The sequence below is a fragment of the Neocloeon triangulifer genome, unplaced genomic scaffold (assembly GCF_031216515.1).
Source record: "Neocloeon triangulifer isolate White Clay Creek 2 clone unplaced genomic scaffold, ASM3121651v1 ptg000014l, whole genome shotgun sequence".
In the NCBI taxonomy this organism is placed as follows: Eukaryota; Metazoa; Arthropoda; class Insecta; order Ephemeroptera; family Baetidae; genus Neocloeon; species Neocloeon triangulifer.
In genome coordinates, this window is record NW_026775556.1 from 14,562,005 (window position 1) to 14,588,959 (window position 26,955).

General features: G+C 39.0%; 1 protein-coding gene across 4 annotated transcripts in view; it reads left to right on the forward strand.

Annotated features, from left to right (window-relative positions):
* LOC132201854 (neurobeachin) overlaps positions 1-26,955 on the forward strand; it is a 149,059-nt gene that overhangs the window by 6,412 nt on the left and 115,692 nt on the right. For 2 of the 4 annotated variants that reach the window (XM_059628375.1, XM_059628378.1), the window contains exon 1: positions 7,804-8,179. The exons of the other annotated variants lie outside the window; for them this stretch is intronic. In XM_059628375.1, coding sequence (XP_059484358.1) covers positions 7,841-8,179 — 339 coding nt within the window. In that variant the 5' untranslated portion in view covers positions 7,804-7,840. Of the gene's footprint in view, positions 1-7,803; positions 8,180-26,955 lie in introns of those variants that run through there. 4 annotated transcript variants of the gene reach the window in all.

Sequence of the window (26,955 nt, forward strand, 5' to 3'; positions counted from 1 at the left end):
AGGTTTCCATTTTCTATTCCACATCATATCTGTTAATTTATTGATCACTCAAAGTCAAATTCGTAATAAAATGTTATGAAAAGCATCTGAATGGAGAATTAATAAATTAATTAGAATTATTAATTCAAATAACAGTTGAAAGATGATTATGCGTTTTTTTTTTTTTATATTCAACATTAAATATTTGAAGGAAAAAGAAAAATAATTGTTCTTTGTGCAATGATTAAAAAATTGATTCAGTAGAAAACAGGTGTCGAATGTTCAGTAATTTTAGCAGGCAGGCGGCAATGAGTGCAAACACAGATGTGCCAAAACTACAATAATTTCTATGAGCAGTGGCGATCGCTCATTTTTGGAATATGCACCCACAAATTTGATTTTTTTTTATATATTGCTCTGTATCTAGTCTTTTATGAAGGATTTTACGCTTAAAAGTAGATATTTTTGAAGTATTTAGCACAATAATTATGGTGCCTAACTTTCTTTACAAAAATTGCTAATCTCTACAATTGCAAAAAAAAACTTGTTTATATGAATTTTAAATTAATTAACGTGGAATTACGTGGACTTTTTTTTATATAAATAGGAAAAGGGTGACGGGGCTCGTCTGTTTTCAGGCGTGCCTATTCAGCAAAAAATGCAAAGCTGGATTCCGTACTCGTGAGCACCCTCCAGAGCAATTTCATGTTGGAGCGAGCACACTAAGCTTCCGGTTTTGCAGCGCACTTCTTCATCTCTTCTTTCACCGTCGAATGTGTATTCGCATGCATGACAGCATGAATGCGACCGACGACGACGCATCCGTCCGTTTATAATTTGCACGCTCGCATTTTTCGCCTTTAATTAAAACGTGTTGTGTGTTGGTGGTGCAGGAGCTCGCTGCATTCATACACTGTAAACCAGCGTATCAAATTTTCGCTTAATCTTTCATGGTGTCTGCGCAAAATTAATTAAAAAGCAAAGCCGCTTTTATTTATTCACACACACTTTTTTGTTTTTTTCCCATCGATCCATGACAATAATGTTGTGCATTTTCGATGGAAATTCATTCAAATCCCCCGAGAGTAACTGCGATTTTTCCGCGTGCCGCTGAAATCCGGCCCCGAAAGGGAAAAACCGTGTTCATCGCCATTTTTGCCGAGGCGGGAGAAAAAAAAGAGATACTGAATAATATTGGCCTATTTTCCAATAAATTCAATAATCTGCCTTTGCCGAGTCGCTCAAGCAAACGGGCCGGATGAAGCGAAGAAAAGTGAAAGCGGGCCGGAAAAATAATTCAAAGGAAAATATCCTGCTTATTTCCCGGGAAAGACGCGAGGTAGAAATAATCAGAGTTTTTTGCTTAATGAGGCGATTCTTGCTCTCCTTTTTGGCTTAAAATGTTTGCTGCTCACGTTGGGGAAAGTTTCTCCACCGCAGCGAAATCCATCACGCCGGAGGTTCTATTTTATTTTCATCTCATCACCATTCCTTTTCATGCGGTTTCTCTTCTCCAGAGCTGAAGCGACACACAATAAGGGCGGCGGCTTTTAAGATGTGCGCGCAGTTTCACGCGTGCAATCAGAAGATTCTTTGTGGAGAAGCCCGCGTGGCCAATTTTCTTCCGTGAAATGCTGACTGCCGCGAAAACTTGAACTTCGCTGTTGGTTTTTGCTCCGGTGCACCCGCTTTTAATTCCAACTCTGGAGTTTTGGGGGAGGAGAGAAGAACTTTAGGCAGTTTTACTTCGCCAACGACGCCAATCTGGTGCATATGCCGGTTGTACAAAACCGGTGAACCTGACATAATTGATGATTATTAGAATTCTGCCAGTTTTTCCCCTTTAAGAGAGGATGCAAACACTTAAACGAATAATACAAAAGGTTAGTTTAAAAGATAATTTTCTTTGGAAAATTGAGTTATTCGACGTATTCGTTTAAGCCAAATATTTTGAAGTATGCAAAATGTTATATCTTATTCCCCTTGGAACACGTTTGGCGTGTTTAAAAAAAAAAATCAAATTCAAATTGCCAGTATAGTTGTCTTTTTTTTATCATTATTGCATAATGTCGCCTAGAAATCATTATTTCGGCAAGTTGTTCTTATCCAAATTGAAACAATTTATTGTGAATTATCAGAATTATGCGGTTTTAGATGGAAATCCACAAACGTGTAATAATTAAAAATACTGTACTTCCAAATTTCGTAGGAAATATTTCCTGGTTAGTGGCTACTGATGAGAGAAGATAACTTTTTGAAACTGATTTTTTCAATACAATAAGCATTTTTTTTTAAAGATTTGTTTAAAAAAGTAATTTATCAAGTAATACGCTACATTTTCATAGCAATATTGATAATAATTTATAATAGTAATATTAATAATAACAATAAATATCTCAAATATCTTAACTATTCACTTTTTTAATCGCTTACAAAAAATTGAGGGTTCCAAGAATTTTGGAAGGTAATGGGAATAATGAAGTCTTCCAACGACCAGCCCCTCCCGTAGTAGCCTCTTGGTTTGTTTTCTAAGGCGTGTCTGGTTGGCGAGCCGCCAGTGCTGCAAATTTCAGTGTGTTGTTCAGATCCACTTTTAAACTCACAAAGTTGAGCGTTTTCGATCGATATTCACTCGCCTCAAACTTAATTTCATCCATCGTCCTAATGATTTCGGTTTTTACTGGTGGTCTGCCCCTTCCGAGGGGATATGTGAGTCTGTCTGTCTAGACTGGCACGTAGAGGCTTTTTGCAATTTTTTCCCTTCACTGCACCGCACGACGAACTAATCACTTTCCTCTTGCTAAAAGCGGCGCCAGCTGGAGAGAGATTTTTCATTAGTCTTAGGAGGCGAGATGAGGGGCGATTACGCGGTAAATAATGAGATGCACTCAATCACCCGCGGGTCAAAAAAGCGGCCCGGTTGGCCTTCTGCCCGAGTCATCCATCCATTGTGACGACGACGTGCATTGTTTTGTCGCCTGCGATCTCGACGGATCCATTTCTCACGCGGCCCGACACGAAAGGCTCGGCCGGTAATACATCTCTCCAACAAACTGTAAATAAATTTACCAACACTCCACGAGTGCTTACACATACAGCGGCAGATGTGCGAAATCACACGTCTGCACGAGAGAGGCGAATTATTTATTACCCTCGAGGCCCACCGGCCGCATCATCAATCACTTCAAATCTTCTTCGCATACAGAAAAGTGCGCTGGAAAACTCGCGTTTGTCTTCTAATTAAACGCCCCCATCTTCACTTTTCGCTTTGAAGAACCTCTTTAAAAGGTTTCTCGTGTTTTGAGGCTCTTCGAGAATCACTCTTGGCAACGAGACTTGGTGCAACAGCAGCAAAGTACACACTTGTGCGTGAGGCGAAGCACTTCGAGACGCCGCCAATCCTTTCATTGAAAGGAAGCTGCCTTCTGCCCTGACGATGAGTCTCCATCTCCAAATCCTCCAACTTTGTACTGGGGGGGGGGGGGGGGAGATTGAACAGTTTTTTTTTTGTAAAAACTAAACGCGTAGACTGTCAAACTTTTAAAAGAAAAAAGTTTAAAAATAATAAAAAAAATCTGCTCAAAATAAGTTTCTTATGAGGAAGCAGGAATGAGTTTCCAATTAAAATTTAAATTGCTGTGCCCCTCCTCGTTTAGGCCTCCCGCATTCGCCTTTCTTGGTCGAGGGTCTTTCAATTGTAACTCTCGCTCCGAGTGCGACACGTATCGCGAAAGTGCCAGAAACGAACACGTCTCCTTTCTCACGCCTTCGGAGCGCCTGCAGCATCGGCTGTTATGCAACCCGCGCAGCCGGTATGCTTGGCACACAGCGTGCCGCCTCTTTTGCAGGCGCTTTCTTTTGTGCGACAAAAGCGACTATATTCTGAATAAGGCGATACGATTCTGGCTGAGAGAGTTTTGGACGAAACAATTTCAATAGTCACGTCATTACGGACCGTGAGAGCGTTTTCAAAGAAACAGAAAAGGAGGAAAGAAAATAGTATTGTGGCCAATTTTCTTGGGACTTGGCTTGACATACAAAACAGCTCAACACCTAAAAACTACTGAACTGGAAAAAGTGTGCTTTTGAGAGGAAAAGTCCAAATATTCAGAACAGTGTATAGAAAGCAAAATCTTTTGGATTTGGATTAAGATAGGAAAGAATTTCTTTTTATACTCATTATTTAACAAAAGAAAATGTTTTTATGTATTTTTAAAGAAAAAAAAAGAAAGTAACTGCTTATCAAAGTTTTTGAAAGAATGCGTTTTTGCAACTCGTTGGAAACTCATGCGGAGTAGGAGAAAAGTGGGCAAGTTTGGCGAGGAAGGTGAAGTGGAGCGTAGTTGGCTGCTCGGCTGGCGACATTAATGTGCGGCGTCGTCATAAAATTTAGTCTCGGCGAGTATCAATATTCGCAGCCGGCTCGGCGGGAGCCAGCCAACTTGGCGTGGCTGCCGAGTTAAAACTTTGAATACTTATAACCGTTAAAGGGCACTCGTTCCTTCTCTGTAATTTGTCTTGCCCGATGCGAGAGAGAGGGACCGACGAGTTTGTCTCTTGGTTGGCAGGCGGAGGTGGAAGAAGAAGAGCAGGTCGCCGCTATCTCTCGGCGGCCGCCACTGTGTCTACACACGAAACTTTTCAAATCGAAAACCCGCAGAGTAGCACTTCCGAGTAAGAGAGCCGCCCTCGAACTTGTTATCCGCACGGCTTACCATGATAATGCTTCTTTGGCAGTGCGGCCCGATCGCGGATTAAAACGGCCGATCGAATGGCAGCGCCGAAATTTTAATCAAAACAAGCACGCCTGCGCGCGAAAAAGCGGCTGGTTCGCTGGCGTAATGAAAGAAATAAGCCTCGAAAATTGGAACACGCTCGCTCGCTGAACAAACGTATTAAAATTAATTGAGTTGGTGGAAAAAGCTTGCTCGTTACCTGCTCAGAGGTAAGCTGAAATAATGAGAAATAAATTTACAATCAAGATAGTAACAGTGGAGAAGTACAGTGTAGAAGTTTGTAGTTTCGAAAGGAAAACCTCATAATCAGCGTCAAAATGTGAAGAGTTGTTGGTGAACAAAAATGAAACAGAAAATTTGAGAAGAATTTAATTTTTTGCTGTTCTTCATTCTTTCCTTTTACATAAATAATTGAATTGTAAAATGGGTTTTTCTGTAGAAATTTATTATTTTTTTATTTGCTCCATTAAATTATAATATCTATAAGCATTTTTACATTTTGACAAAAGCTGAAAATTTTATGTGCCGAGATAAGTTCCTTTATTTAAAAAAATTTAACCAAAATCATATGTAGTAGAGATAGCAAAGAAAAATATTAGAAAATTCAATCAAGTTTTCTTTGAGATTTTTAAATCTTCCATCTTACAAGTTCCTGATTCAGCTTTTTTTTGTATGTGAAAACTTTGCAGCTTTCACCGTTTTATGCGTCGTATTCATTGAAAATTTTAATCAAAAGCTTTCATTAAATTTTCAATAGAGTTTGGAAACCTTTTAGCGCTGCTCATAAAATATTTTACCTTTTACGCGAGTTTTATGATCGAGTTTGCCGGGAGGCCGCTGACCAACTCCATCATTTGATGCACCACCGACCGGTGTTATAAAACGGAGAGGTTTACGCAAGCAGATGGGAAACCAAATTTGGTCGAAATTTACTGGGGTTCCTTGACTTTTTTTTATGTCGCAGTCTGGGCGAGGGGGATGACAGAGTATTTGGCCTTGGTAATAAAATGCAGGCAGATAGGAAAACAGCGTTCGACAACAATGGGGCGAAAATGGCTGCTGCTTTTTGGCTTGGGCGTCGCGTAAATAAAAAATGTGTCAGAGCTGCTTTTGTGCTGGGTAGCCGGCTGAGCAGGTGTTTACCAAAAAGTCGGCGAGCGAAATCTTTTGCCAAGAAACTGTTTTATTAAGAATCCGACCGCCGCCGCCGCCGCCTCTCTCTGCTAAATCCTATTTCGGCGTTAAAAAATATATATTTCTTGTATATCTCTCGCGCGCGCCGCTCTTCCGCACGACACGTCAATGCGGAAAAAATGTGGCTGCCGCCACCACTGGATTGGGAGCGAGGGCAAAATGAAAAGATGAGAGTTTTTGTTGCAGAAAATACGCGCCATATATCAGCACGGGCGGCACAGCAAGCGCACTCATGCAGCAATACAATTCTCGCGCGCCGCCACTCGATTTTGACAGACCTCCTCCTGCGCAAATAAAATAAATATCCTCGCCTGTCTGCAAAGTAATATAAAAACGCTGGCTGCCAGTTTTCTGCCGATTTGAAAATAATGACATTTCAAAAAATTATTTCAGATTTGTTTGCATAATGCAATTTACTTTTTGCGTCTGATTGAATCAAAACAAGTCGGTATGATTTACAATTTGAAAGTTTTTCACGCAACATAAGAGGCTTCATTAAAATATCAAGGGAGAACAGAAATTTAATCAAATATTGTCTCCTTAACCCGTTTTCATAAATATACATTGAGCAATACATAATTTGAAAATAAAACTAACAAATTTTATGCTCTAATTATTATTGACATCATTGAATTAAATATCGAAGAAATCAGCCTTCATTAAAATTAGAATGTCTTTAAAATGTATTGATCGGAAGTGATCTGAAGAAATAAATTCATCGTGGGTGAAACTTCTAAAAGAAAAATGAAGAACAGAAAAATGGTGTTTGCATAATTTTGGCGTCAACAAGAATCTATATTTTTTTTTATTATTTACTTCCAGTTCTTGGAAAACACGTTAAACAAACATTCCCCGAATCTCGTCATCAGAATATTGGGAAACCTGACCCAGAAGTGGAGTTATGAAATAATAATCGGTGGTCCAATACATCCTGCTGCGGGCGATGCGAAACGAGATAGGCAGCGTTGGCGAGTTGGATTTGGTCGGGGGCAGATTGGATGAAACGCGCACTCCCTCGTTTCCTCTTCAGGCTGGCATTGCAATCAAATTGGCAACGACTTGATTATGCCTGACGGGCGTTTGCGGTTGATATTATTACCTGAACATGTTCCGTCGAATAATGTGGTGCTGCCTCATAAATGTACCAAACTCAGCCACTGCTCGCATCCCATAACTGCCAACAGGGAATTTGCACACCGTCGAGTGAGATGAAATTGCAATTTATAAAACCTTAGTTCTTCTTAATGAATTCAATGGAAACAATATTCTGAGTTGATTGCTATTGTTATACAAAAATTTCATTTTACCTTTGCTCATTTTTAACTTAAATTTTAGATAAATAGTTATTTAACGAGAGGTTTTAAATTTCATACAAAAATTAAATATTATTTTGTGTTTTTCAAATATTTCTTTATATTTTTAACGTGCAGTTATAAATATGGATAGCTGTGATCTTAAAATCTTAAAAATTAAACCACAATTTTTACCAGTTTCAACAAACCAAAAACAAGCAAAGTATATAATTAATCTTCATTTCTTTAAATGATAAATTTATACATTCTAAAAGCTATTAATATAATTTGAGAGACTTTTATGTTGAAAAATTTAAAATACTCACCAAAATGCAAAGTGGATTTTGTAAAAATAATAATGGTGTTGAGTATAATAACAGATAATAACATCGTTTAAACATGGCAGTAGTGAAAGAAGGTTGAGCTGCTGTGTTGAAATCGGCATCGAATGGCGCAAACACGCACGCAGAAGCGGCTCGGGCGGAGTCGGGTTCGGCCGCCGTGCAGGCACAGCATCCGATCCGGGTGGTACAGCTCGCAGCCCCGGCAGCATCTTCAGTGGATGCTTGTCGGTGTGCAGTGATGGTCGCCTAGGCACCAGGGGCTGCGTACACGTGGCTGAAACCAGTGCAGTGTGTCATGGACTCTGTGGAGAGAGTGGTCAACTCGCGGGTGCCCGCGCTGCCCGCGGCCGACGACGACTCGGCGGCGGCCGCCGACGCCGAGGTCAGGGCCGCCGCTCGCCGCGTGACCTCGCTGACGCGCGGCGCCGCCATGCCGACGGCCAACGACTGCCGCGTCTTCCTCTCCAGGGCCAACGCCAACCCTGGCGACTTCAGTTTGGCGCCCAAGCGGCCCGTCCTCTCCGGATTCCTCGGTGGCGGGCCCAAAAACAAGCACCTTAGTGGACAGTTCTGCCTCGGCGGAGACACCATGGAGGGCATCATTCAGTGTCTCGTCTTCCTCAAGGCCTTCTCGGTGCGTAGAACCGCAAATAATAATAGATTTTATTATTGACAAATTAAAATTTAAAATTGCCAGATTGATTAAACAGGACTGAAAATATGACAAATACTAATTAAAATAATTTTTTTTTCTCTTTTTTGTATTATGTAACAAATTAATATCAAAATATTTTTCCGTCTCCCGTAACATAATATCTAATCGTTGGAAATCAATGTTTCACGTCGAAGGCAAATCAGCATTATTTTAAATTATTACTATTTTTTTGTATAAATTGAAATGCAGCTCTTTAGTTGCAAATTTATATTTTATTAAAATTTGAAATACATCAATCATTAATTCAAAATAATTACATTTAATCTGATTATGAGAAGAAAAATTACAGATCTTCACCAGCACGATACTAATTTTGAGAAATTAAAAATTTATTATTACTTCAAACACAATAACCAATTTATAGGTTGTTGCTGATTGATTGCATTTATTTAGAAAGCCTGATACTTCAAAAAGCCGCTTTTTATTTTCGTTTTTCTCCTATTCCAAACACTGCAGCTCTCTTATCATGAAACTTTAACTCTTTTACATTTTAGTTCTAATGGTACATGAAACTTGTGTAATAATTTATTTATTTTTAATATTTTTATCACTTTTTATATTAATTGAAATACAATTTTCGGGACCACAACTGTTGTTTAACAGAAGTCTGAAAAAGAATTGCGTGAAAAAATATGCACTTGCTGCAATACGCACAAAATAAATTTTTCTCACCGACAACTTGTAAAATATAAACAAGAAACTTCACCTAATTGACTCAATTATCTTTTTCTGGATAATTTATAAAAAAAAAATATGACGAAGAAAAAAGATCCAGAAATAATTTAATAAGAGTCGTAAGGAAATTATGCTTCAACCCAGAAAGGGGAGATGGTTCTTAATATTTTTGGCGTAATATTTCATTTCCCTCTTTTTTCTTTTCCTTTTGGAAACAAAAGTTGATGTTAGAAACGGCCTAATTGAAGCATCGCCCCCTTCTCATTTAGTTAAAAACTTCTCCCCGCTAAAGTATCTCATTTTCTCGAATTGCCTCACCATCAATAAAAATGAAAACACGCTCGACGTTGATGCCTTTTGAACAGGCTTCCAATTGTGGATTACCTCTCGTGCACGAAAGCTGTTTAGCGTGGCAAAAAGAATGAAAAAATTAATATTTCACCTGGGGGAAACGGTTGAAAGAGCCCTCTCAGAGCTGCTTTTTGTTGTTGCAAGCGCAGCACAGCAGCATTCTTGCGCGAAATGAAAAATTGCTTTTCTCCGGAGCGAAAACGTTTCGTCGCCGTTCTGACGCAGCCAGGCAATCAGAACTCTCCTTAAAGCCGTTGTGTAAAGATGTTACAAGAATACTCAATTAAGGCAAGGCCTAAATAACATCATATCGGCGGGCGCCAGGGGTCGATATGCGCGCGTAGAGCCTCCTCGAAAATAATAATAATGATAAAGAGAGCGGTGGGAAAAAAGCGGAACACGCTAATATTGGCTGCCGGTGGTGCTCTTCAGTAGCGAAAAAGTGAAAGACCCAGGCTGCTTTTGTTGCCTCTCTGAATTTTCACGAGGCTTTTGTTTTGTGGAGAAAAAATCTGGAGTCTGAGAAAATTACCATCTTAAGCCACCGAAACGAGACTTCCTCCATTTTGGGCCTTACACGCCAGATGTGATCCTTATTTATTTACCCATTTTAATTTTTAATTTTGAGTATTTTTTAAACTCATTTACATGTGCGAAAACAAATATTTTAGAAATATTAATCGCATTTTAAAGCACCATTATTTAAGCACGATGGACATTTAAAATTACAATCATTGCTGTACCGCTTCAAGAAGGCTCTGCTTTTTGGTTTAACATTTTATGGTATTGCAAACAAAACAGTTTTCACCAGAGTTAGCACTTGCACAGTAACCTACACAGTTGAAAATTCAATTTGCACACCATTAAATAATAATATATAAAAAATTTAAAGAATTTTATTTTTATCGTGCATGATCAATCACTGGAAAATTGAAACGTGAAAGAAATCAAGTGGAAAGCAAAAAATTATCTGATTTTGGAACTGTCGATTTTCCCTACATTTCCATCCAAATCACCTTTTGAAACCCCTACTTCCTTTCCTGCCTGCCGGATGTGTCTATTTTTCACCAACCGAGCGACTGACTGACTCGTTGAGGTCACGTTTGATGCGGAAAATCCCGGCTACTCGAAAATAGCAGGCCTGATTTATCGACCAAATATTCAAATGCCCGCCCTTTTCGCCCGAGCACATACACACGTACATACAAAACTTTTTCCGCGCCAAATTTGCATAAACATCACGTAGAATGGAATCTTTTAACGGGCCGGCAGCAGCAATCTGGTCAAACCGAGCGGCGCGAAATCAATTAACGGCTGAACGCGCGTCGGTTTAGTTTAATCTTCGTTACTTTCAGGTGGCTGCGCCCAGTGTATGTGTTCATGTTCGCCATTCGCCCGCCGACACAATATTTCACGGCGCGAAAGTTGACGCGCGAAAATTAGTTTAGGAAGCGAGAGTGTGCATCGTGTTGAACTAATGCTTTTTACCATCGGCACAGCGGCGATCAATTGTCGGCGCCCCGGTGTCAGATCGCGTTGACGGCGCCCCTGAAATTATTGCCAGCACCGTGTTTGCACCAGCCACGTATGCCGAGGGGCGAAATTATTGAAAAAAAATCCACGCTACGCTCCGCTTGATCAAGTTTTTGCGTGGAACAAAATTGTTTTCGTGCAAGGCTGTTTTGATTTCATTGTTGTATCGACAGAGTTTGCGTCACGCTTTCATCCTCGGGCGGTTTGTTTGTAGAGGGAGATTGAGTTCCAAAGTGAAGATTCATGAGTTGACTAGACAAAATGCAAATTAGGTTATTTTTTACTTCATGCAAAGCATTATATTAAAATTATTTTTTATATTTCACAAACAATTATTTATTTATTTATTAACAAACTGGGGATGAATTTATTTAAAAAAATAAAATTACAGTAACTATTATTGCTTTAGTTGATACTAAATCTTTTTTTATGATGTATGGATAATATAATGCTATGGTTTGTAACCTTTCAATTATACTCATAAGTACAACTTTGTTAGTTTCTAAAGAAAAAGAAGCATACAAAGTTCAATTTTTAATATATTTTTTCAAAAGGAGCTGAAATAAAGATTGATTATTGTTAAATCGTTTTAAATCATAAAATATAAAGTAAATGAAATCCCATACCATACAAAAATGACTCCCCAACTAGTTTGACTGACTTTTCATGAAAGCATTTCGCTTGCTCAATAAAAAAGCCTAATCTGTCAAAAGTGAGGATTGCTTTCCACAAGAAACTGCAAAGAAACCTTACTTAGTAAGAAAGACTCCGGCCCCTTATAGAATCTGAAAGATCGGAGAAAAAGCGAAACACTTCCCTAAAGCTCCGACCAGCAATCAATCATTTTTCTCAAGCTTATATAATATGAAAACACTTCTTCTTCTGTATTTTGTCAGTCAAAAAGCATTACTTTTTTGCCCCCTGGCTCGGGCAAGAAGCGTGAAAAGGTCCATTCGCCACGCTCGATTTGCCAATATTACTTGGAAAGTATTTCCCACAAGCAGGGAAAGTTAAATTACTTTTCATAATGTAGAAAGACAAACCTCAGGTTTGGCAATTCATCATCAAGTGACAGCAGGTGCGAGAGGCGCACGCCACTAATTGATGCAGGCGGCTGCTGTGGGCGCGGAATTATTCCCAATAGACTCGTTTATTATCAGCCGCGCCGATGCAAATTGTTTTCGCATTACCCGCCGCCGTCCGTCGTCGATATACACACCGCACATATAATCACGCGGCATTAATCATATTCCGCCGCACTGCCGTCATTTTTGTTTCCCTCCAAAACGAAAGGGAGAAAAAGAGCCGCGCCGCCGCCGCCGACACCATCAACACAGCTCCAGCACCAACAACAGCTCGCTAGAAATGAATAATGATGCACTTTCATGGCTTTCGCTTCCTGAGCATAAATCTATTTCGGAAACGAGCAAATCGCGAAAGTTGCTCCGGCTTTTAAAGAGAGAAATAATGGAAACGAATTAAAAGGCGAGCGGTTATTGGTCCGATCCTGAAAATATTATTGCTTGGGTTGTAATTTTTTTGCTTTGTGATGCCATGGAAGTAAAATATTGAGAGCATTTTATTTATTTGGATGAATAAAAATGGAATTTTATTATGAAACGTAAAAAAACGCACCACAATATAAACCAAAGATAAGCCATTAATACTCGCTTGAAGTTCTGTGGTAAGTTCATCCATAATATAGCTCAAAATTATTGGCACGTATTTTTTTCTTAAATGTCTTATAGAATCTGAATATTTGACATTGAGATTTTATATAATTATGGTCTCAAAAAAGATTCTGGATAATTGCGTTCGTCACATTCAGACCAAAAAGACTAAAAATAAAAATGATCTGACTGAATTAAAAATTCTTTCATATTAAGAGAGACCAAAATGCAAGTTATTTTTTTTTCATTATCCCTGAGAAGAATTATTATAATTGATGATTTAATTGGTAATAACCAAATTTGGTTTCAAAAACTTTTATGTTTATTACCAAAAAATTTTATCTTCAATTTTGTCTTCTAAAGATAATTTTTTTTGTTCGTACCAAGAATTGGTGCTGAATTTTCATCTCAATTATCGAACAAAGGCCAGTGCTGCATCAAAGTCCTGAGCAAAAACTGGTAATCCCCTTCCTTCGTTTGAAGTTTGGGTGGCGCTTTCTTGTCCTTCCTTCCTCTGCTCCTTCTTGTGGCAAAACAAAAAACGTAATGCGGCGTGCCTTTCTCTCTTTCATATCGTCGACGAAATCCTCAAAAGTTTCTCTGCAAGTGAGAAACATAGAAGAGAGCTCCTTTTTGGTCGGTCTGCAGGTCGGCGTTTGGTTGACTGGGGAGATAATAGCGTGGCGGCGGCGGCGCATCTCGCGTCGAATAGGTTTTGCACAATAACACAGGCAAGTTGGCCCTTTTATAGAGCACCCTCTTATTCGCAAACAGCATTTGCAACGAGACGTTCTTCGCCCTCGCATTTGCTGATGAAAGCAGAAGGTCTGTGAAAGGAAGGGCACAAAAGCCATCAGCAGGTACCAAACACAATCAACTCCGAGCTGTGTGTCGAGACAGCAGCTTCTCCACACACGGATATATAAAGTCAATAATTATTTTCACCCTTATCAGGCCAACGGACGATGCGGGCTGACATATTTTCCGCTTGACGCGCGACAGAAGCTGTTGTTTTAATTCAAAACGTGCCGCCGACAGCTGACTTGGCGAGTTAAGATTACGCGCCGGTGTTTGTGCACAAGGAAAGAAAAGTTCTGGAAGTGCCAATTTTGCCGTAAATTATCTGAACTTTGAATGATCTAAAAAGAAATGCCAGATTTATAAAACAAAAAAATCTGTTGTTCACATTCATTTTTGTTAAAAGGGACATTTTATCCATTCAGTAGTTCCCCTTAAAAAAGTGGAATTTTGTGAAATCCGGTTTGATGGAGTAAAAAAGGCAATAAATTATCCTCGCCAATATTTGAATGAGAGGGAAATGTAGCAAATCCCTAGTGCTCTCCGCGACTGCCAAGAGCAGAAACATTCAAAGACATAAAATCTCATCTGAATGCCTGTTTCACGAATGAGAGCGAATCCAACTTTATTACTCCGCGTCTCGGCGTGTTCATGTATTTGCCGAAATTGGCAGCAGTGACTCGTAAACCTCCTTCCCGCTGGCATAGATCCCTTTTGTTGGAACTGCGGCACCTAAGTTTTAATTAGAACGGCAGATTTTTACACAAAGAGCAACACTGCATTCCTCCGTTACCGCAAATCGATGGTGAAATGTGGATGAAACCAATCAACCCCTACTTTGCCATTCTCTTTTTTCTCGTTTACTCGCGGCAAATCGGCGGCCGTGGCAGTAATTAAAGTTTTGCTCGCGTCTACTGCATGGAAAATTAGTTTCCTTTGTGCCTCGCGCTCTCCCGGATTTATGTACAAATCTCTTTTCCTCGCGGCGCCTTTGATCTAATCTGTGCCTGACGAGGCAGCTCGACGCGCATAAATAAAACGACCAAAGGAGCAGCCGGCTCTTCATTCTGCTGCCGACCCGAGCTACACACTTTCTAATTAGAGGAAAATGCAATTTCAAATACGTATTTTCTATTAATAAGCCCTTTATTGCGTTTTCTATATAGGGCGTTTTGAAGAAATTTAATCAGACGTCAGCAAAATGAAATTCCATGAAATTTATTCCAATATGTTTTCATCGCAATATTTCCTTTCGAGGAAAATTAGCACCAATAAAAATGCTCCATGGACCATAAAATGTAATTTTGCAATATTCGCATGAGAAATTTCATCCTCATGCATAATAAAATAAGTCACGACCACTTAGCGATTTAAAAACCCGAAATCTGCTGGCGTCGGTCCAGAAGTGAATTTTGAACCGGCTGTTTTAAAGTAAGGGAGTTTGCATGAAATTTTACGAGACGAAGTGAATGAACACGAAGTCCGTTCGCTCCAGCTGCCTCCCGCTCTCTGCCGCACTCATTCTCTTTTGGCGACAAGTACATCCGAAGCAGCCGGGCGGCGGCGACGGTTGGTCGGGGGCGGCCAAGTAATTTGCATGGTTATGAGTTTTCAATGAGAATTGCAGCCCGAAAGAGGGCCTTTCTCGGACACACTCTCTCTGGAAATTGCGAAGGCGTCGGTCGCCGTCGCTTTTGGTAGGTACTACATTATTACCGGGTGCAATCAGGCGGAAGGAAATTTCCATACGATTTCACGCCGTTTTTCAGCAGCAGCACTCGGACCAATCGATATGTTCGGAGGTGAATTTCGACAATAATTCGGCGCGACTTGCCGCGAAACGCGCCATTAGCAAATGAAAAGCTGCTGCCACAAATTGGGCGAGAAATATGGCGTGAAGGTGTGTTGCTAAATTGCGCCGTCGGCTCGACACAGACCAATTTGATTAATGTCGCGTACGCTCATATTGATGAATTACCACGGTAATCTCAATGCATTCCACGTTAAATTGCAGATTAGTGCTGATAGATTGCTATGAGGTTTTAAAATTTTTTGAAAGATAGATAAAAATGTCAACGAAATAAAATTTCCTAAAAAACCAATTGTATAATTTTTATATTAATTAAAATTAAAGGGAATCCGACTTAAATATTTAATCAAAATAATGAAATATAGAAACATTGTTGATATTACTAAAAATTAGAAAACTGAAATGTGTTTGCAGGCACACATAACATAAAATATTGACACATTTTGAATTAATTTCTGTAGCATATACAAAATGATTGAGAAGAAATTTAGAAATTAATTTTGCATAATAAGGCCTCAAAAATCCAATTTCAATAAGAAAGTTAAATTTTTTTAAGCATTTCTTTTTGAATTTCTTTAAAATGTTTTGTAATATCTAAATTAAAATAGAAAACCTCAAAACAGCACAGTATTGTTTTTAAATGAATTTCCTATAATCATGAAAATGAGATTTTTTCTTTCCTCTTGGGATGTTGGAAGAAAATTGCATTCAGCAAAATAAGCTAAAAACAAATTCCACGGACAAATAAACGATTTCGGTGCAGATAGGGGAGTCCGGCTGAGTGAGACGTAAGGAAATGGAATGGAAAGGGATCGAAATCAAGCATTCTTCCCTCACAGTTGCCGCGATAAGCAAACGATAGAATTTTAAACGACTGTTCCCTGGTGAGTGTGTGTTGGAGAGTGGTTGCTTGGTTGGTGCCAGCGAGGCCAGCAGTGGGTGAGGAACGGATGACCCCGAGCTATCTCGGCCAAGGAGCTGGAGACGCTCCAATTGTCATCGCGAAATCTTCGCCGCTGCAGCCAAACGACGACCCAGCCTCCTCTTTTCCAGCGCCCTGTTATTGAAAGCTGCTGCTGGTGGTGCTCATTTATTTCGGGCTCGCAACCGAATAGGCTCTCGTGGTCTTTACGTCCGCATTATCAGCAAACGGCTCGATATTATTCCGCGTGTAATGGAATTACGTACCCTAGCCAGCTCAGGTTATTCGCTTTATGCCACGCGCTGCTGCTTTTTTATTGCTCTCTGCTCGTATCTCGCGAATACAGACAGAAGCGTGTTCGCACAGAGGCCGGCGGGGTGGTGCCTTTTTATTCTTTTTATTGGGCCGGCTAACAAGATGTGTGACGGCCGGGGCGCCAATCCGGCCGACGAAGGCCGAAATTAATTGCTGCTAAAGACTAAAGACGCATTAAAAAGCTGCTGTAATCGTTGTGTCGTCAAAACGTATAATGAAAGTTTGACTTGACGCGGCTTAAAGATGATGAGCTTAATGAAATTTTGGAATGACGATACGAAAATTTATGACGTAATGTCCCAAAAAAGTAAACACGGCCATAAAAAATTGCAGCTCTAAGATGAAGTTAAAAAAATGTGTCTTTTGATTTTTTTACTCATTTTTGATAAACTTGTTATTAAAATGCTTACAAATTTTCTATGTAGTAAATTATTTTCAATCCCAGTCAAGAATGAAGCTAAAAATCATTTTGAATTTAAAAAGTAAAAAAAAAGTATTAAATTTGCTTTGATATTGTCTAAAGATAAGTGGCGCTAAAATCTTCATAATACAATCTATATATTTACGGTTAATTAATTATGGTAACAACAATCAAATCAAATAAATTGCAATTAGGTTTAGAGCAAAAAATTTCAATCTAAATTTTTTTCAATCTTCAAACCTGCTTGAAACTAAAGCAGCACAATATTATCTCCCTTTTAGTTCTGCGTCCCCTATACTTATACCGTTTCAGCTCACTCATCGTTTTCCTCCCCAACGATTTCACCAGGCAATCAGTCCGATGGAATCGGATATTTTTTTTTTCAATTCTCGCGATTGTCAGACGGGGGTGGAAGCGCGGTGAACGAGCAAAATGAAAAACTGGCTGGAAATGGTGGCTCAAACCAGGCCGGCCGCGCCGCATAACTCGAAATGAAACTTGATGACAAGAGTAGCTACACATAGTGTACCGGCTCGCCGCTGTACGGGAAAGAGCCGGAGAGTAACCATGGTTACCGCCGTATCAGCGCAATATTATGTAGGCAGCGAGGTGTTCCATTAGATCATGCGGGAAATCGATCAGATGTGTACTCTTTAAACTGTGAGGAGCAGAGCGAGAGAAAGAGCGTGAACGCCGGGCCCGCTCGTTTGTCCTCGCTGGCGCGACAATTATTTCCACTGTTCCTTCCCTGACACGTCTACCGATCGAAATCGAATCACCGGCCGACTGCTGTGAACAATGGCACACGATAGGTGCTGGTGATTTGTCACGCAGAAAATGAACTCGATATGGCAAAATTGACCTAGATCGGCGAGGACGTGCACATCTTCATAAAACTGTATGTGAAACGAATCCCATTAGTTTTAAATTTTCTTATGGAGATATAGAGGAGGAGGAGGAATGAAATACAAATATAAAAGGTTGAAATATAAATTTTTATTTTTAGGAATTATTGCAATTCTAACCAAGAAATCTAAAAAAACTCAATTTAAGGTTTTTCCTAGTTATTTATTTCATATTTTGCGTAAAATTTTTTAATCATAATCAAGGTATTTATTTTGAAAAAATGTTCAGAAATGCAGAGCATCGGGAAATATTAAAGATATCTGACGATGAAAATAAGGGAAATATTCCGAATATTCTTTGAAATTTCCGTTGCTATTCTGGAGGCGAAGAGCGGGAAACATCAATACGAGCGCAATTTCCCGATATCCATCACACAAATATCAGTATCACGTGGCACAGATCTCGCTGCAGACAATCAAACTAAAATCACGAGACGCTGTATAAATCCAATCTATACGATCGGCAGACAAGCAGCGATGCACGAATTTGACATCAGCGTCGTTGGCAGAATTGTGTCATCAGATGGCCCGGTCGCTCGCTCGGCGCGGCTCTCTCGGGAAAACGCACACCTTAAAGCATGCGCCTGTCGAAGCGATATGGTGATTGAACTGCGGCTCACAGACGCAGAGAGCAAAAATAAAGGGAGAGATACTCCCCAAGGTGAATCGACCTTTTGAATTACCGTGCTGGCTGGAACAAATAAATGGCGATCCGGTGATATAGCCGCGTAGACAGGTGGTATTTGTCTACGAATTTGATCATCTCCGCAGACAGCGTTACCACAGGGCCGCTTGTGTGGCAGTTCTCTCAACAAATTGCGTCCTGCTGCGCCTCAAGAATAGAACAAAGTAAAAAAAGGAAGTCGCGTGTTTGTTCCCTTTCGACTGAAAATCGATTTTCGCTCATTTTAAATGTATTGTGCGGATAAGGATGTTGGAAAATCGTATATTTGAATAAAGTGTTATCCACAATTATACCAATTTAATTTTTGTAATTAATTCAAATTTGTTATTTTAGAGGCGGGGCCAAAAACGGATAATAATTTTTCTCTACATTAGCTTTGGTTTGTAGATGTAAATTCCAAAGAGACAGCTTCAAAAGAAAAATTGAATTCATTGGATAATTTCAACAATTAACTCAATGGCTTATGGAAATTTTCTAAAATTATTGTTTTTTCAAAATTGGCACGGTTAAAATTAATAAAAAAATTCATCAAACTAAGTTCATGTCGACGCAATTAAGCTGCAAAAATTAAATTATAAAGTATTTTGAATTAAAAATTTACATTGATTTTATGGGAAACATTTCAGCAAACATTTCTCTCTCTATAGATTCCATAAGCTTCTCGTTAACAGGGCTCACGATTTCTATTTTGAACAAGGTTTATTATTACGAATATTATGAAAAGCAGCTTTTCTCTTCTGATTAAACTTTTGCAAGATCTATTAATAATGTTTTGCTAATTGCCTTTCGCGACTTATTATGAGGGGAGAAAATGAGCCAGTCAACTTTTTTTTGTTCAAACAACTTTTTACATCATCGTTTCTCTTTTGCGCCGGCAGTGAGCAAAAGCCGCTTTTCATACCTGCAAAATTCCATCCATTGGGCGCAGAGGGCTTGAGAGAAAGGACATTTCTCACACGGCGGCAAAAATTAAATTCTCCAACTTTGAAGTGACAAGGCGGCAGCAATTCTCAACGGGTCTTTTTCTCTCAGTTCAGAGATCGAGCCATATTTCAAAGGGGAAAAGTTAAATTTAATTAACTGTGAGGCAGCCCGGCAGCCGCGGCGAACAAAGGAAAAGAAGGAGATAATGGCACTTGACGTGCGCCGCAATAGTGCACAAAACACAGCACAATGCACCAGACACTGGGACTGAAATACGAGCGACCGACACCAGACTGCAGACACCAGGCGATTAATTAGGGCCAAACAATTTCCAGGGTTATTTCAGGCCGAATACGGGCCCGTGGGGAAAAGGCGTTTGGCCCTGGACCAATGGTGTTTGTCCCTGTCAGGCGTTTTGTGCTGCATGCAAACAAAACAGCATTGTGTGTCGCCGGACCAGCCGCTTATCTGCCTGAGCCCGCGCCTTTTTTAAAGCCGAAATAACGCCCGGCCATTTCACATCAGCCGAAATACGCTGCGAACGAAAATAAATAAAAAGCCGGCCGCAGAGAACATGAGCGATGGGCCGCGTTTGCTGCTGCAGTTTGAATTAATCTGCCGGACGAAATGGCAGGAAGCAATTCGGGGTTGTTTTCATTGCGGCCTCTGCTTTTTTATACACACTCATGCATATATACGCAAAGCAGGATGGCGGACTTTTATTATTTGAGCAGCTATCCACGATATAACTTTTTATACAATTTTTTATCTTGTTTAAGTGGAAACTGCTGTTTGTCCTGTTGGGTTGGTTTGACAAATTTATATTTAGATAAAAACGTCAACGTTAAATTATATAAATTCCAACAAAAATCAATAAAGGTAAAGAAAAATAATACTTAAATAATTTACAAATTAAAAAAAAACAAACAGTGAATTAACTATAATGACAACAATGGTTATAAATTTGTCATAAATTTTATATTATATTATATAAAATTTATTGAACACCCCAGGTTTACATGTGAAATGAACTACCAAATAACTTCAAAATATGCCTAATAAAATAATAAATTAAATATTGTTTATAATTATAGCAAAATATTTAGTAAATTGGTTTTTCGCACAAAAATAATAAAAAAAGAAAATTGTAAAGAAGCCCGAGTTGAATTCTTTCTCGTCTCTTATTGCTTAGTTTTTATTTTCAACAATGGCAAGATTGGAATTTCATATTTGCTTTCCCAGTGCTGTATTTACTTTTGCGCCAAAATAAAAGTCACCAGTCAAAAAGCCTGGCTGAATCAACAAATAATTTTTTCGTGTTTACCTTCGTGGCTGTTGAATTTTGGATGCGCGGAGGTTGCTGATGCTTATTAGGCCATCAAAATGTAATACTTTTATATTTATGAGAAAAAGTTCATCCAGGCTGCGTGTTTTTCCACAAAAATAACGCAAACACACCCTCACTCCACTTCCATTTATATATTAAAGCGGCTGCGAGGGGCTGCCGGCTTGATTTGCGTGAGTGTTTCTGACTCGGCATATCCATCCGGCGGTGGTTTCTGCGCTCCAAACATTTTCTGCCTACGTGCATGTGTGTGGTTTAAAGTCGATTTTATGTAGCTGCTGCATCAGGGTAAACCGAGTGTGTCATTCATTACACAAGCAGAACATAATCGCGGTGGGCAAAGAGAAAAGAGGGAGCGACTGAATGCAAATATTTAGTCGTAAATAGAGTCATTTGAAAGCGGCGACGGCGACGGGCCCATTGTGAGGCCCAGTACGCGCTGAATTATTAACCGGAGCACTCCATTCACACTGCAGTCGCGAAAAAAGTAAAGAAAAAAAAGTAGCACGAGCAGACGAGACAGACGAATTAAATTTGCATGGGCGGCATGTGCAGCTATAATGCGGCTGCCATACTTTACCTTTGGTTTCAAGAGCCGGAATTCCAACTCGACCGCTTACGCACAAGTTTTAATGGAATGTGCGGGAGAGAATGGAGGGAAAATTGTATTTATTACCACAGCTGCAGGTAAATTCTACACGGAATGGGCTCCTTCTTCTCTCAAGCACTTCTTAACTTGGAAGAGTGAGCTGTGATTTCTTCAGCTCTACTGCTCTGTTTTAATGGAAATATCAGCTCTAGTTTACAAATAAAAGAAGAACTTTTCTATGTTTATCACAAACTTTGTTAAGATTTGTTTGACATTCTGGAGCTGAGCTAATTTTTGAAGCGTTGAAGGCATCTTTTTTACTTACAATAATTTTTGATCACCTAGCAAATATTTAAGGTAAACTTTTAAGAACATAATATTCATGAAAAATTGAAACCAAGTTTCTTATTTCCTAACCAAAAATTAATTTTTAATTTTTAAAAAAAATTAGAAATCACAATTTGGAGTTTTTAATTAAAAAAAAAAAAAATGCAGAAATAAATTACGCAGCCGAGTCAGTCAATAGCTGTGATTTTGCTTTCAATTTAAGATAATATTACTCTTTTATCAAACTTTATTTTAAACAAAGAAATTAGGATTGATTATTAATAAATTGTTAGAAACTAAATTTCCCATGCCAAAACTTGTGCTCGTGACATGACGAATGTACTCACAAATGAAAAATCACCTCTCACATGAAAACCCTGCCGCCTGCTTATTCTCCTCACTGCACTTGTGCATAAATCATTTTCGCGAGTTCACAAGTTTCGCGATGAACCATGAATTATTATTGTCATCAGCGGTTGGCCTGGCCTGAACATATATTTGCAAAAGTGCGTAATCCTGCCGCACGTGTCATTTCAATTTGACACCCACCGTTGTTCGCCTGAAATAATTTATGGCGTTTGATTCTCTCCTTCTCCCCTCTGCAAGTGCGAGAGGCAGATCGAGGCGGCAGCGCAGATGAGGACATGCAGATTAACCTGTCACTTGCAACTCCAATCCTCTTCAACAATAACACAACAACTTTCGGCCCGACTCGAGCTGCAGGCTGCGATTTCGCAACCGCGCGCCTTCGCCTCTCATTTCCCGTTTTTGCCCCGCCGGAAGCCATCCGTGACGCTTAATTTCTTTATTCGCAAACTTGGCTCACAGGCAGCTGGCGTTCCCTTATTTTGAGCCGGAGGCACATTTGATGTTTCGCAAACCAGATGGGGTGCAAACTTTCGTTGTCTGGCATCGGTGAACTTATTAGATATAAATTAATGCTATTGAATTGATCAAGCATCGACTCAAATTTTCTTTAAATGTTCAATTTAATTCTTTTCCATTTTTCAAGAAGTTGCAAATAGAAGCTTTTAATTAAATATTTGAAAGGTTTCTTCAAAGAAATGTATGGAAGAATTAAACCTTTGAAGATAAATATTACAGCATTGGAGAATTCTTATATAAATTGATCATTTTGATTCATTTCTTTTGAAATGTGATTGGGAGCAATTCAGTCGTAAGATTTCAGGCGAAGACAGAATTAAATTCCTGTGAAATCTCGTTATAGCGAGCTAGCGTTTCCCTTCCAGTCTGCCACACATATTGCCAATCGCGTGAGCCGAGCAACGATCATCATTCATCGGCAGTTATTCCAACTTTCTGGAGAGATGGAGTTGTAGATTAATAAGGCGTCATTCTCATTTTATTTATTTGCCCGTCACTCGCACCCGCCGCTCTCTAGCGCAATTTATTTATTTCTGCAGTCTAACCACTTTGGGCAGCTCGTCGATCAATTTGCCAGAATCATTTCTCCATCACTCGCTTTTTCCCCCCTTTCTGCCGCAGGAACGAATTTCCCCGTGCTCGGTAGAAAGGCAAGAGAAAATAAATAAACACGAGAGGCTTTAATTGAATCCGCAGGTGAAATTTACGATGCTTCTAATGGAAAAATTCCAAGCTGCGAGAGAGCAAGCTGGTGGGCCGTAAATTGCGGCGGCATTGTAATTAGCAAAGGGTTGCATATTATAAATTACAGCTACGTGGAACAACAGCAGCCAAGTGGCCAGACGATAATTTTTTTATTTAATTTACCGCACATATAAACACACTCTCAGCGTGCGACGTTGTTTATTGTGCGGTGGTCATGTGGCACAAACGACCCTCACTCGGCCCGGCGCACACATGACGAGAAAAAGCGGCCGAAAAGTGGCGCAGGCTGCCAGCAAATTATTAAACCCTCTACCACGAACTGAGAGCTTCGGAAAGTTGCCCAGGGCTTATTTCCCGCGCTAATAAATTGTGCGCGATCGCCTAAGGAATTTTCTTAGAATTGGCTCTCCAGATTGAACTCATATTGCCTCCGGAAGATAAGTTGGTCTGCATAATAGGCAATCATGGACCACTCCTTTGATTTCCTATGAGATTTACAGTTTAATTTCAACCCTTCAATTCACTATGAAAATGCAAAAAAAAAATTTTGCACAATAAACCAGCGATTTAGTTAGGGCTTATAAAAAGGAAGGAAAAATTATTATATTTTGATTAAATTCAGGACCGATGTTACACGTCACTTCACAACTAGCTTCCTCAAATTAACTAACGAATTAAATAAGACAGATAAACAAATTATTTAAAATATTGTAATTGTTAACAATTAATTGTTTCCAGTTATTTTATAGCAATAAATCTTATCATTTCATAATTGAATAATTATTCTAAAATTCAGTTTTATAATTTAATATTCATAATTAAGAAAGTTAATTTAAAAAATTAAATCTTCTACTAGAATTAATAAATATAGAAAAAATACTATTTTGCATGCGAATCGAAACAAAACAGTTAAATATAATTAAAAAATTTGGTCAAAAGTGTAAGATAATTTAAGAAATAAATTAAATCAGATGATTTAACTTATCTTCCTACACATATATAAGAAGCATTGATAAGGAAGTAATAAAAACCACCCACTTTTCTTCCAACCCACGCCAATGCGATGACGCACGCGAGTTGAGATAATTTCTGCGCAGGGACTGGTGATTAAAATAATTTTCGCGGAGGTGCCTGGCTGAACTGATTTTGCGACAGCACCTGCCCGCATATATTCGCATATTTTAGTGTGAAATTGAATGTCGGCTCGGAAAATTGCAGCTCCAGGGGCGGACGAACCAACAAGTTCCGAGTGAGCGGAGCGAGAGATATTTTGTTAGGGCTGCTGCGAGATTGATTGCCCGAGGCTGCAGGCGCCACAGATGCAATGCATGCGAGCCGGCAATTCGATCCTGTCATTTTACGAGGCCACTTGATATCAATCTCCCGCTGTATCGTAAACTTGATTTTTTGCCCTTGCGATGTTGCTGTGCTACAAAGATCAAAGGAATCCTGAGGAAACCTGGCGTTTTTTTTTATATAAAATAGATGCTTTGTAAAATTCGGCTGTTTGCATAAAATCTGAGAGAGACACTCTCATGCGATTTGCTAAGCAGAAATTTTATAAATATTTTAAGTATTTTTATTTATTGGAATCTCCGTCAGAATTGAAAATACCATATTATTTTAAATTATTTGATTAATCATTTATAAAATGTCATTAATAATTTAGGCAATTTAGCAATACTTTTAATGTAGGTTTTTAACAGTTGTAAATATACGAAAATATAAATTGCTTTCATTATTAATTTATGTTAATAGTGTAAATGGGACAAAGTTATTCTTTGATAGATTATCTTTTTTTATAACATGTGACCTGCGATAAATTTGGAGGACCCTTTATAATCAAATGATATGACGTCAAAACAGGCATCAAAACAGGTGATACCAAAGGGATTAAATCCAGCTACGTCTGCTTGCTTTTGTTGAAACATAAATAACATGCCTCAAAGTTATTTCTGTATGGAAAGTCAGGGCGAGGAATTGGAAATTTAGCATGATAAGAAGACCAACAAATACAATTAAATAAACAAAATTTATTTCACGAATAATAAACTATAAAGGTAATTTATCAAAATATCTATGTAACCACACGTCTTTTAAATTGCGACACAATATATTGTTTTTTAATCAAAAATAGATCAGTATATATTCCTTATATTCCTTTTTTGATTAAAATATGGGAGAGGAATATCTGTTGCACAGATAAATCCTTTTTAGCGCGGAATACTAATGGCAGCACCAACAGTTAGCGAATGTGTATCGAGAGCGAAACTGCAGGTGGTGGGACGTTATTGGAAAAGCGGGCCGGCCAAATGGGCAGCCCGGTGGTGATTGGTGGTGCACAGAGGGAGCTGCACGTCGTTTGAGTTATTACCTCGGGTGCGCGGCCATGACGTGTTATCGACGAAGTGATTGTGCGCTCTCCTCGGTCAGACCATCGCTCTCGGTGTTTGCTCTGCACCGACTATTTGCACCAATACCAATCACGTGCGCTCCTCATGCATAAAAACACACGCGCAAGACAGCTGTTGCATAGTCTCGTTTGCACAAAGCGTTTAATTAATCGCCTTGATTGCTGAACAAGGAAGATCATTTTGGTTTGAAATTTTAAAAATCATTCTTTCTGTAAAATCTATAAAGATATAATTTTAAAATCTTTTTTTGGTTACAATTTTAACTTTTCTCTAATTAGATTCCAATGTTTAGCAATAATATGACAGAATATTTACATTTTAAACAAAAAATATAATTGTAGGCTTACGGAAACTGGAATTTAAAATTTGTAATTTATGCTTGATTACCAAACACCTATTTGTAACTTGATTTGATGATTAATAATTTCAGCCACATTTTACGCCTCAAATGATCAATTGAAAAATATATTTTATAAATTTTCTTAACTCCTCTTGTATAAATTCCTCTTCATGAAAACTGTTCTTGTAAAAATCAGTCTTAATTAAAATATTTAGAAAAAGTAATTCACCAAATTTCAAAGCTTTCATTTCATTAATCTTTATTTGCAAACATTGGTATGAATACACTCAATGATACAAAAATAATTTTATCGTGACTTATTCCCATTTTAAGTTATTTATAACCCACAAATTAAATCATTTTAAATTTAATCTTCCTCAGTTTTCACTTTTTAACGCCCTTTCAATATAAGGTTAATCGTTTTTCTTGTGACTACCAACAGACTGGTGGATCGGAGGGAGGAATTGAAAAATTAGGGTGCTGGTGGTGCACAGCGGCAACCTGCTGATTTGATTAGCGGCCCCCGGCCGGTAATAAGACATTTGGGTATTCAAGGCAGGATTCGGTCTTAAGTGGAGCGAGAGCGAATGAACGCGGGGGTTGCGATGCGACACTCGGCGCAGCCGGGGTGGCTCAGCAGCCTCCGGAAGTGCTGCTGGAGAATCTCATAGCCTCAAATGTAATCAAGGCGAGAGGAGCGTGCTAGCGAGCGAGGAGAGAAAGAAATAGAGGGCCTCTCTATCCCTGTGTGCTTCTCCTTTTGACTGGAGGCGAAAACTAACAAAAATACAGCTTCCGAGCCTTTTTGTTTTGGAGAATAAATTTTCTGTGAAATGAGGCAATTTCTGGAATAATATTCGCTCTACGGGAGGCAGAATAAAAAGCAGGTTGTTCAAAAGAGGCAATTTTATGGGAGGAAGCTGTAAAAATATAGAGCTGTTAAATTTTGCTTTTGACGTCAGAGTCAATATTAGTTTTATGTGGAATTCTATTCTTTTAAAATTCTCGATTTTGCAATGCAGCCGCAGCTGTTGAAGTTCAGAACATTATTCTAAAAGTGATAATTAAATTTTTGCCAATT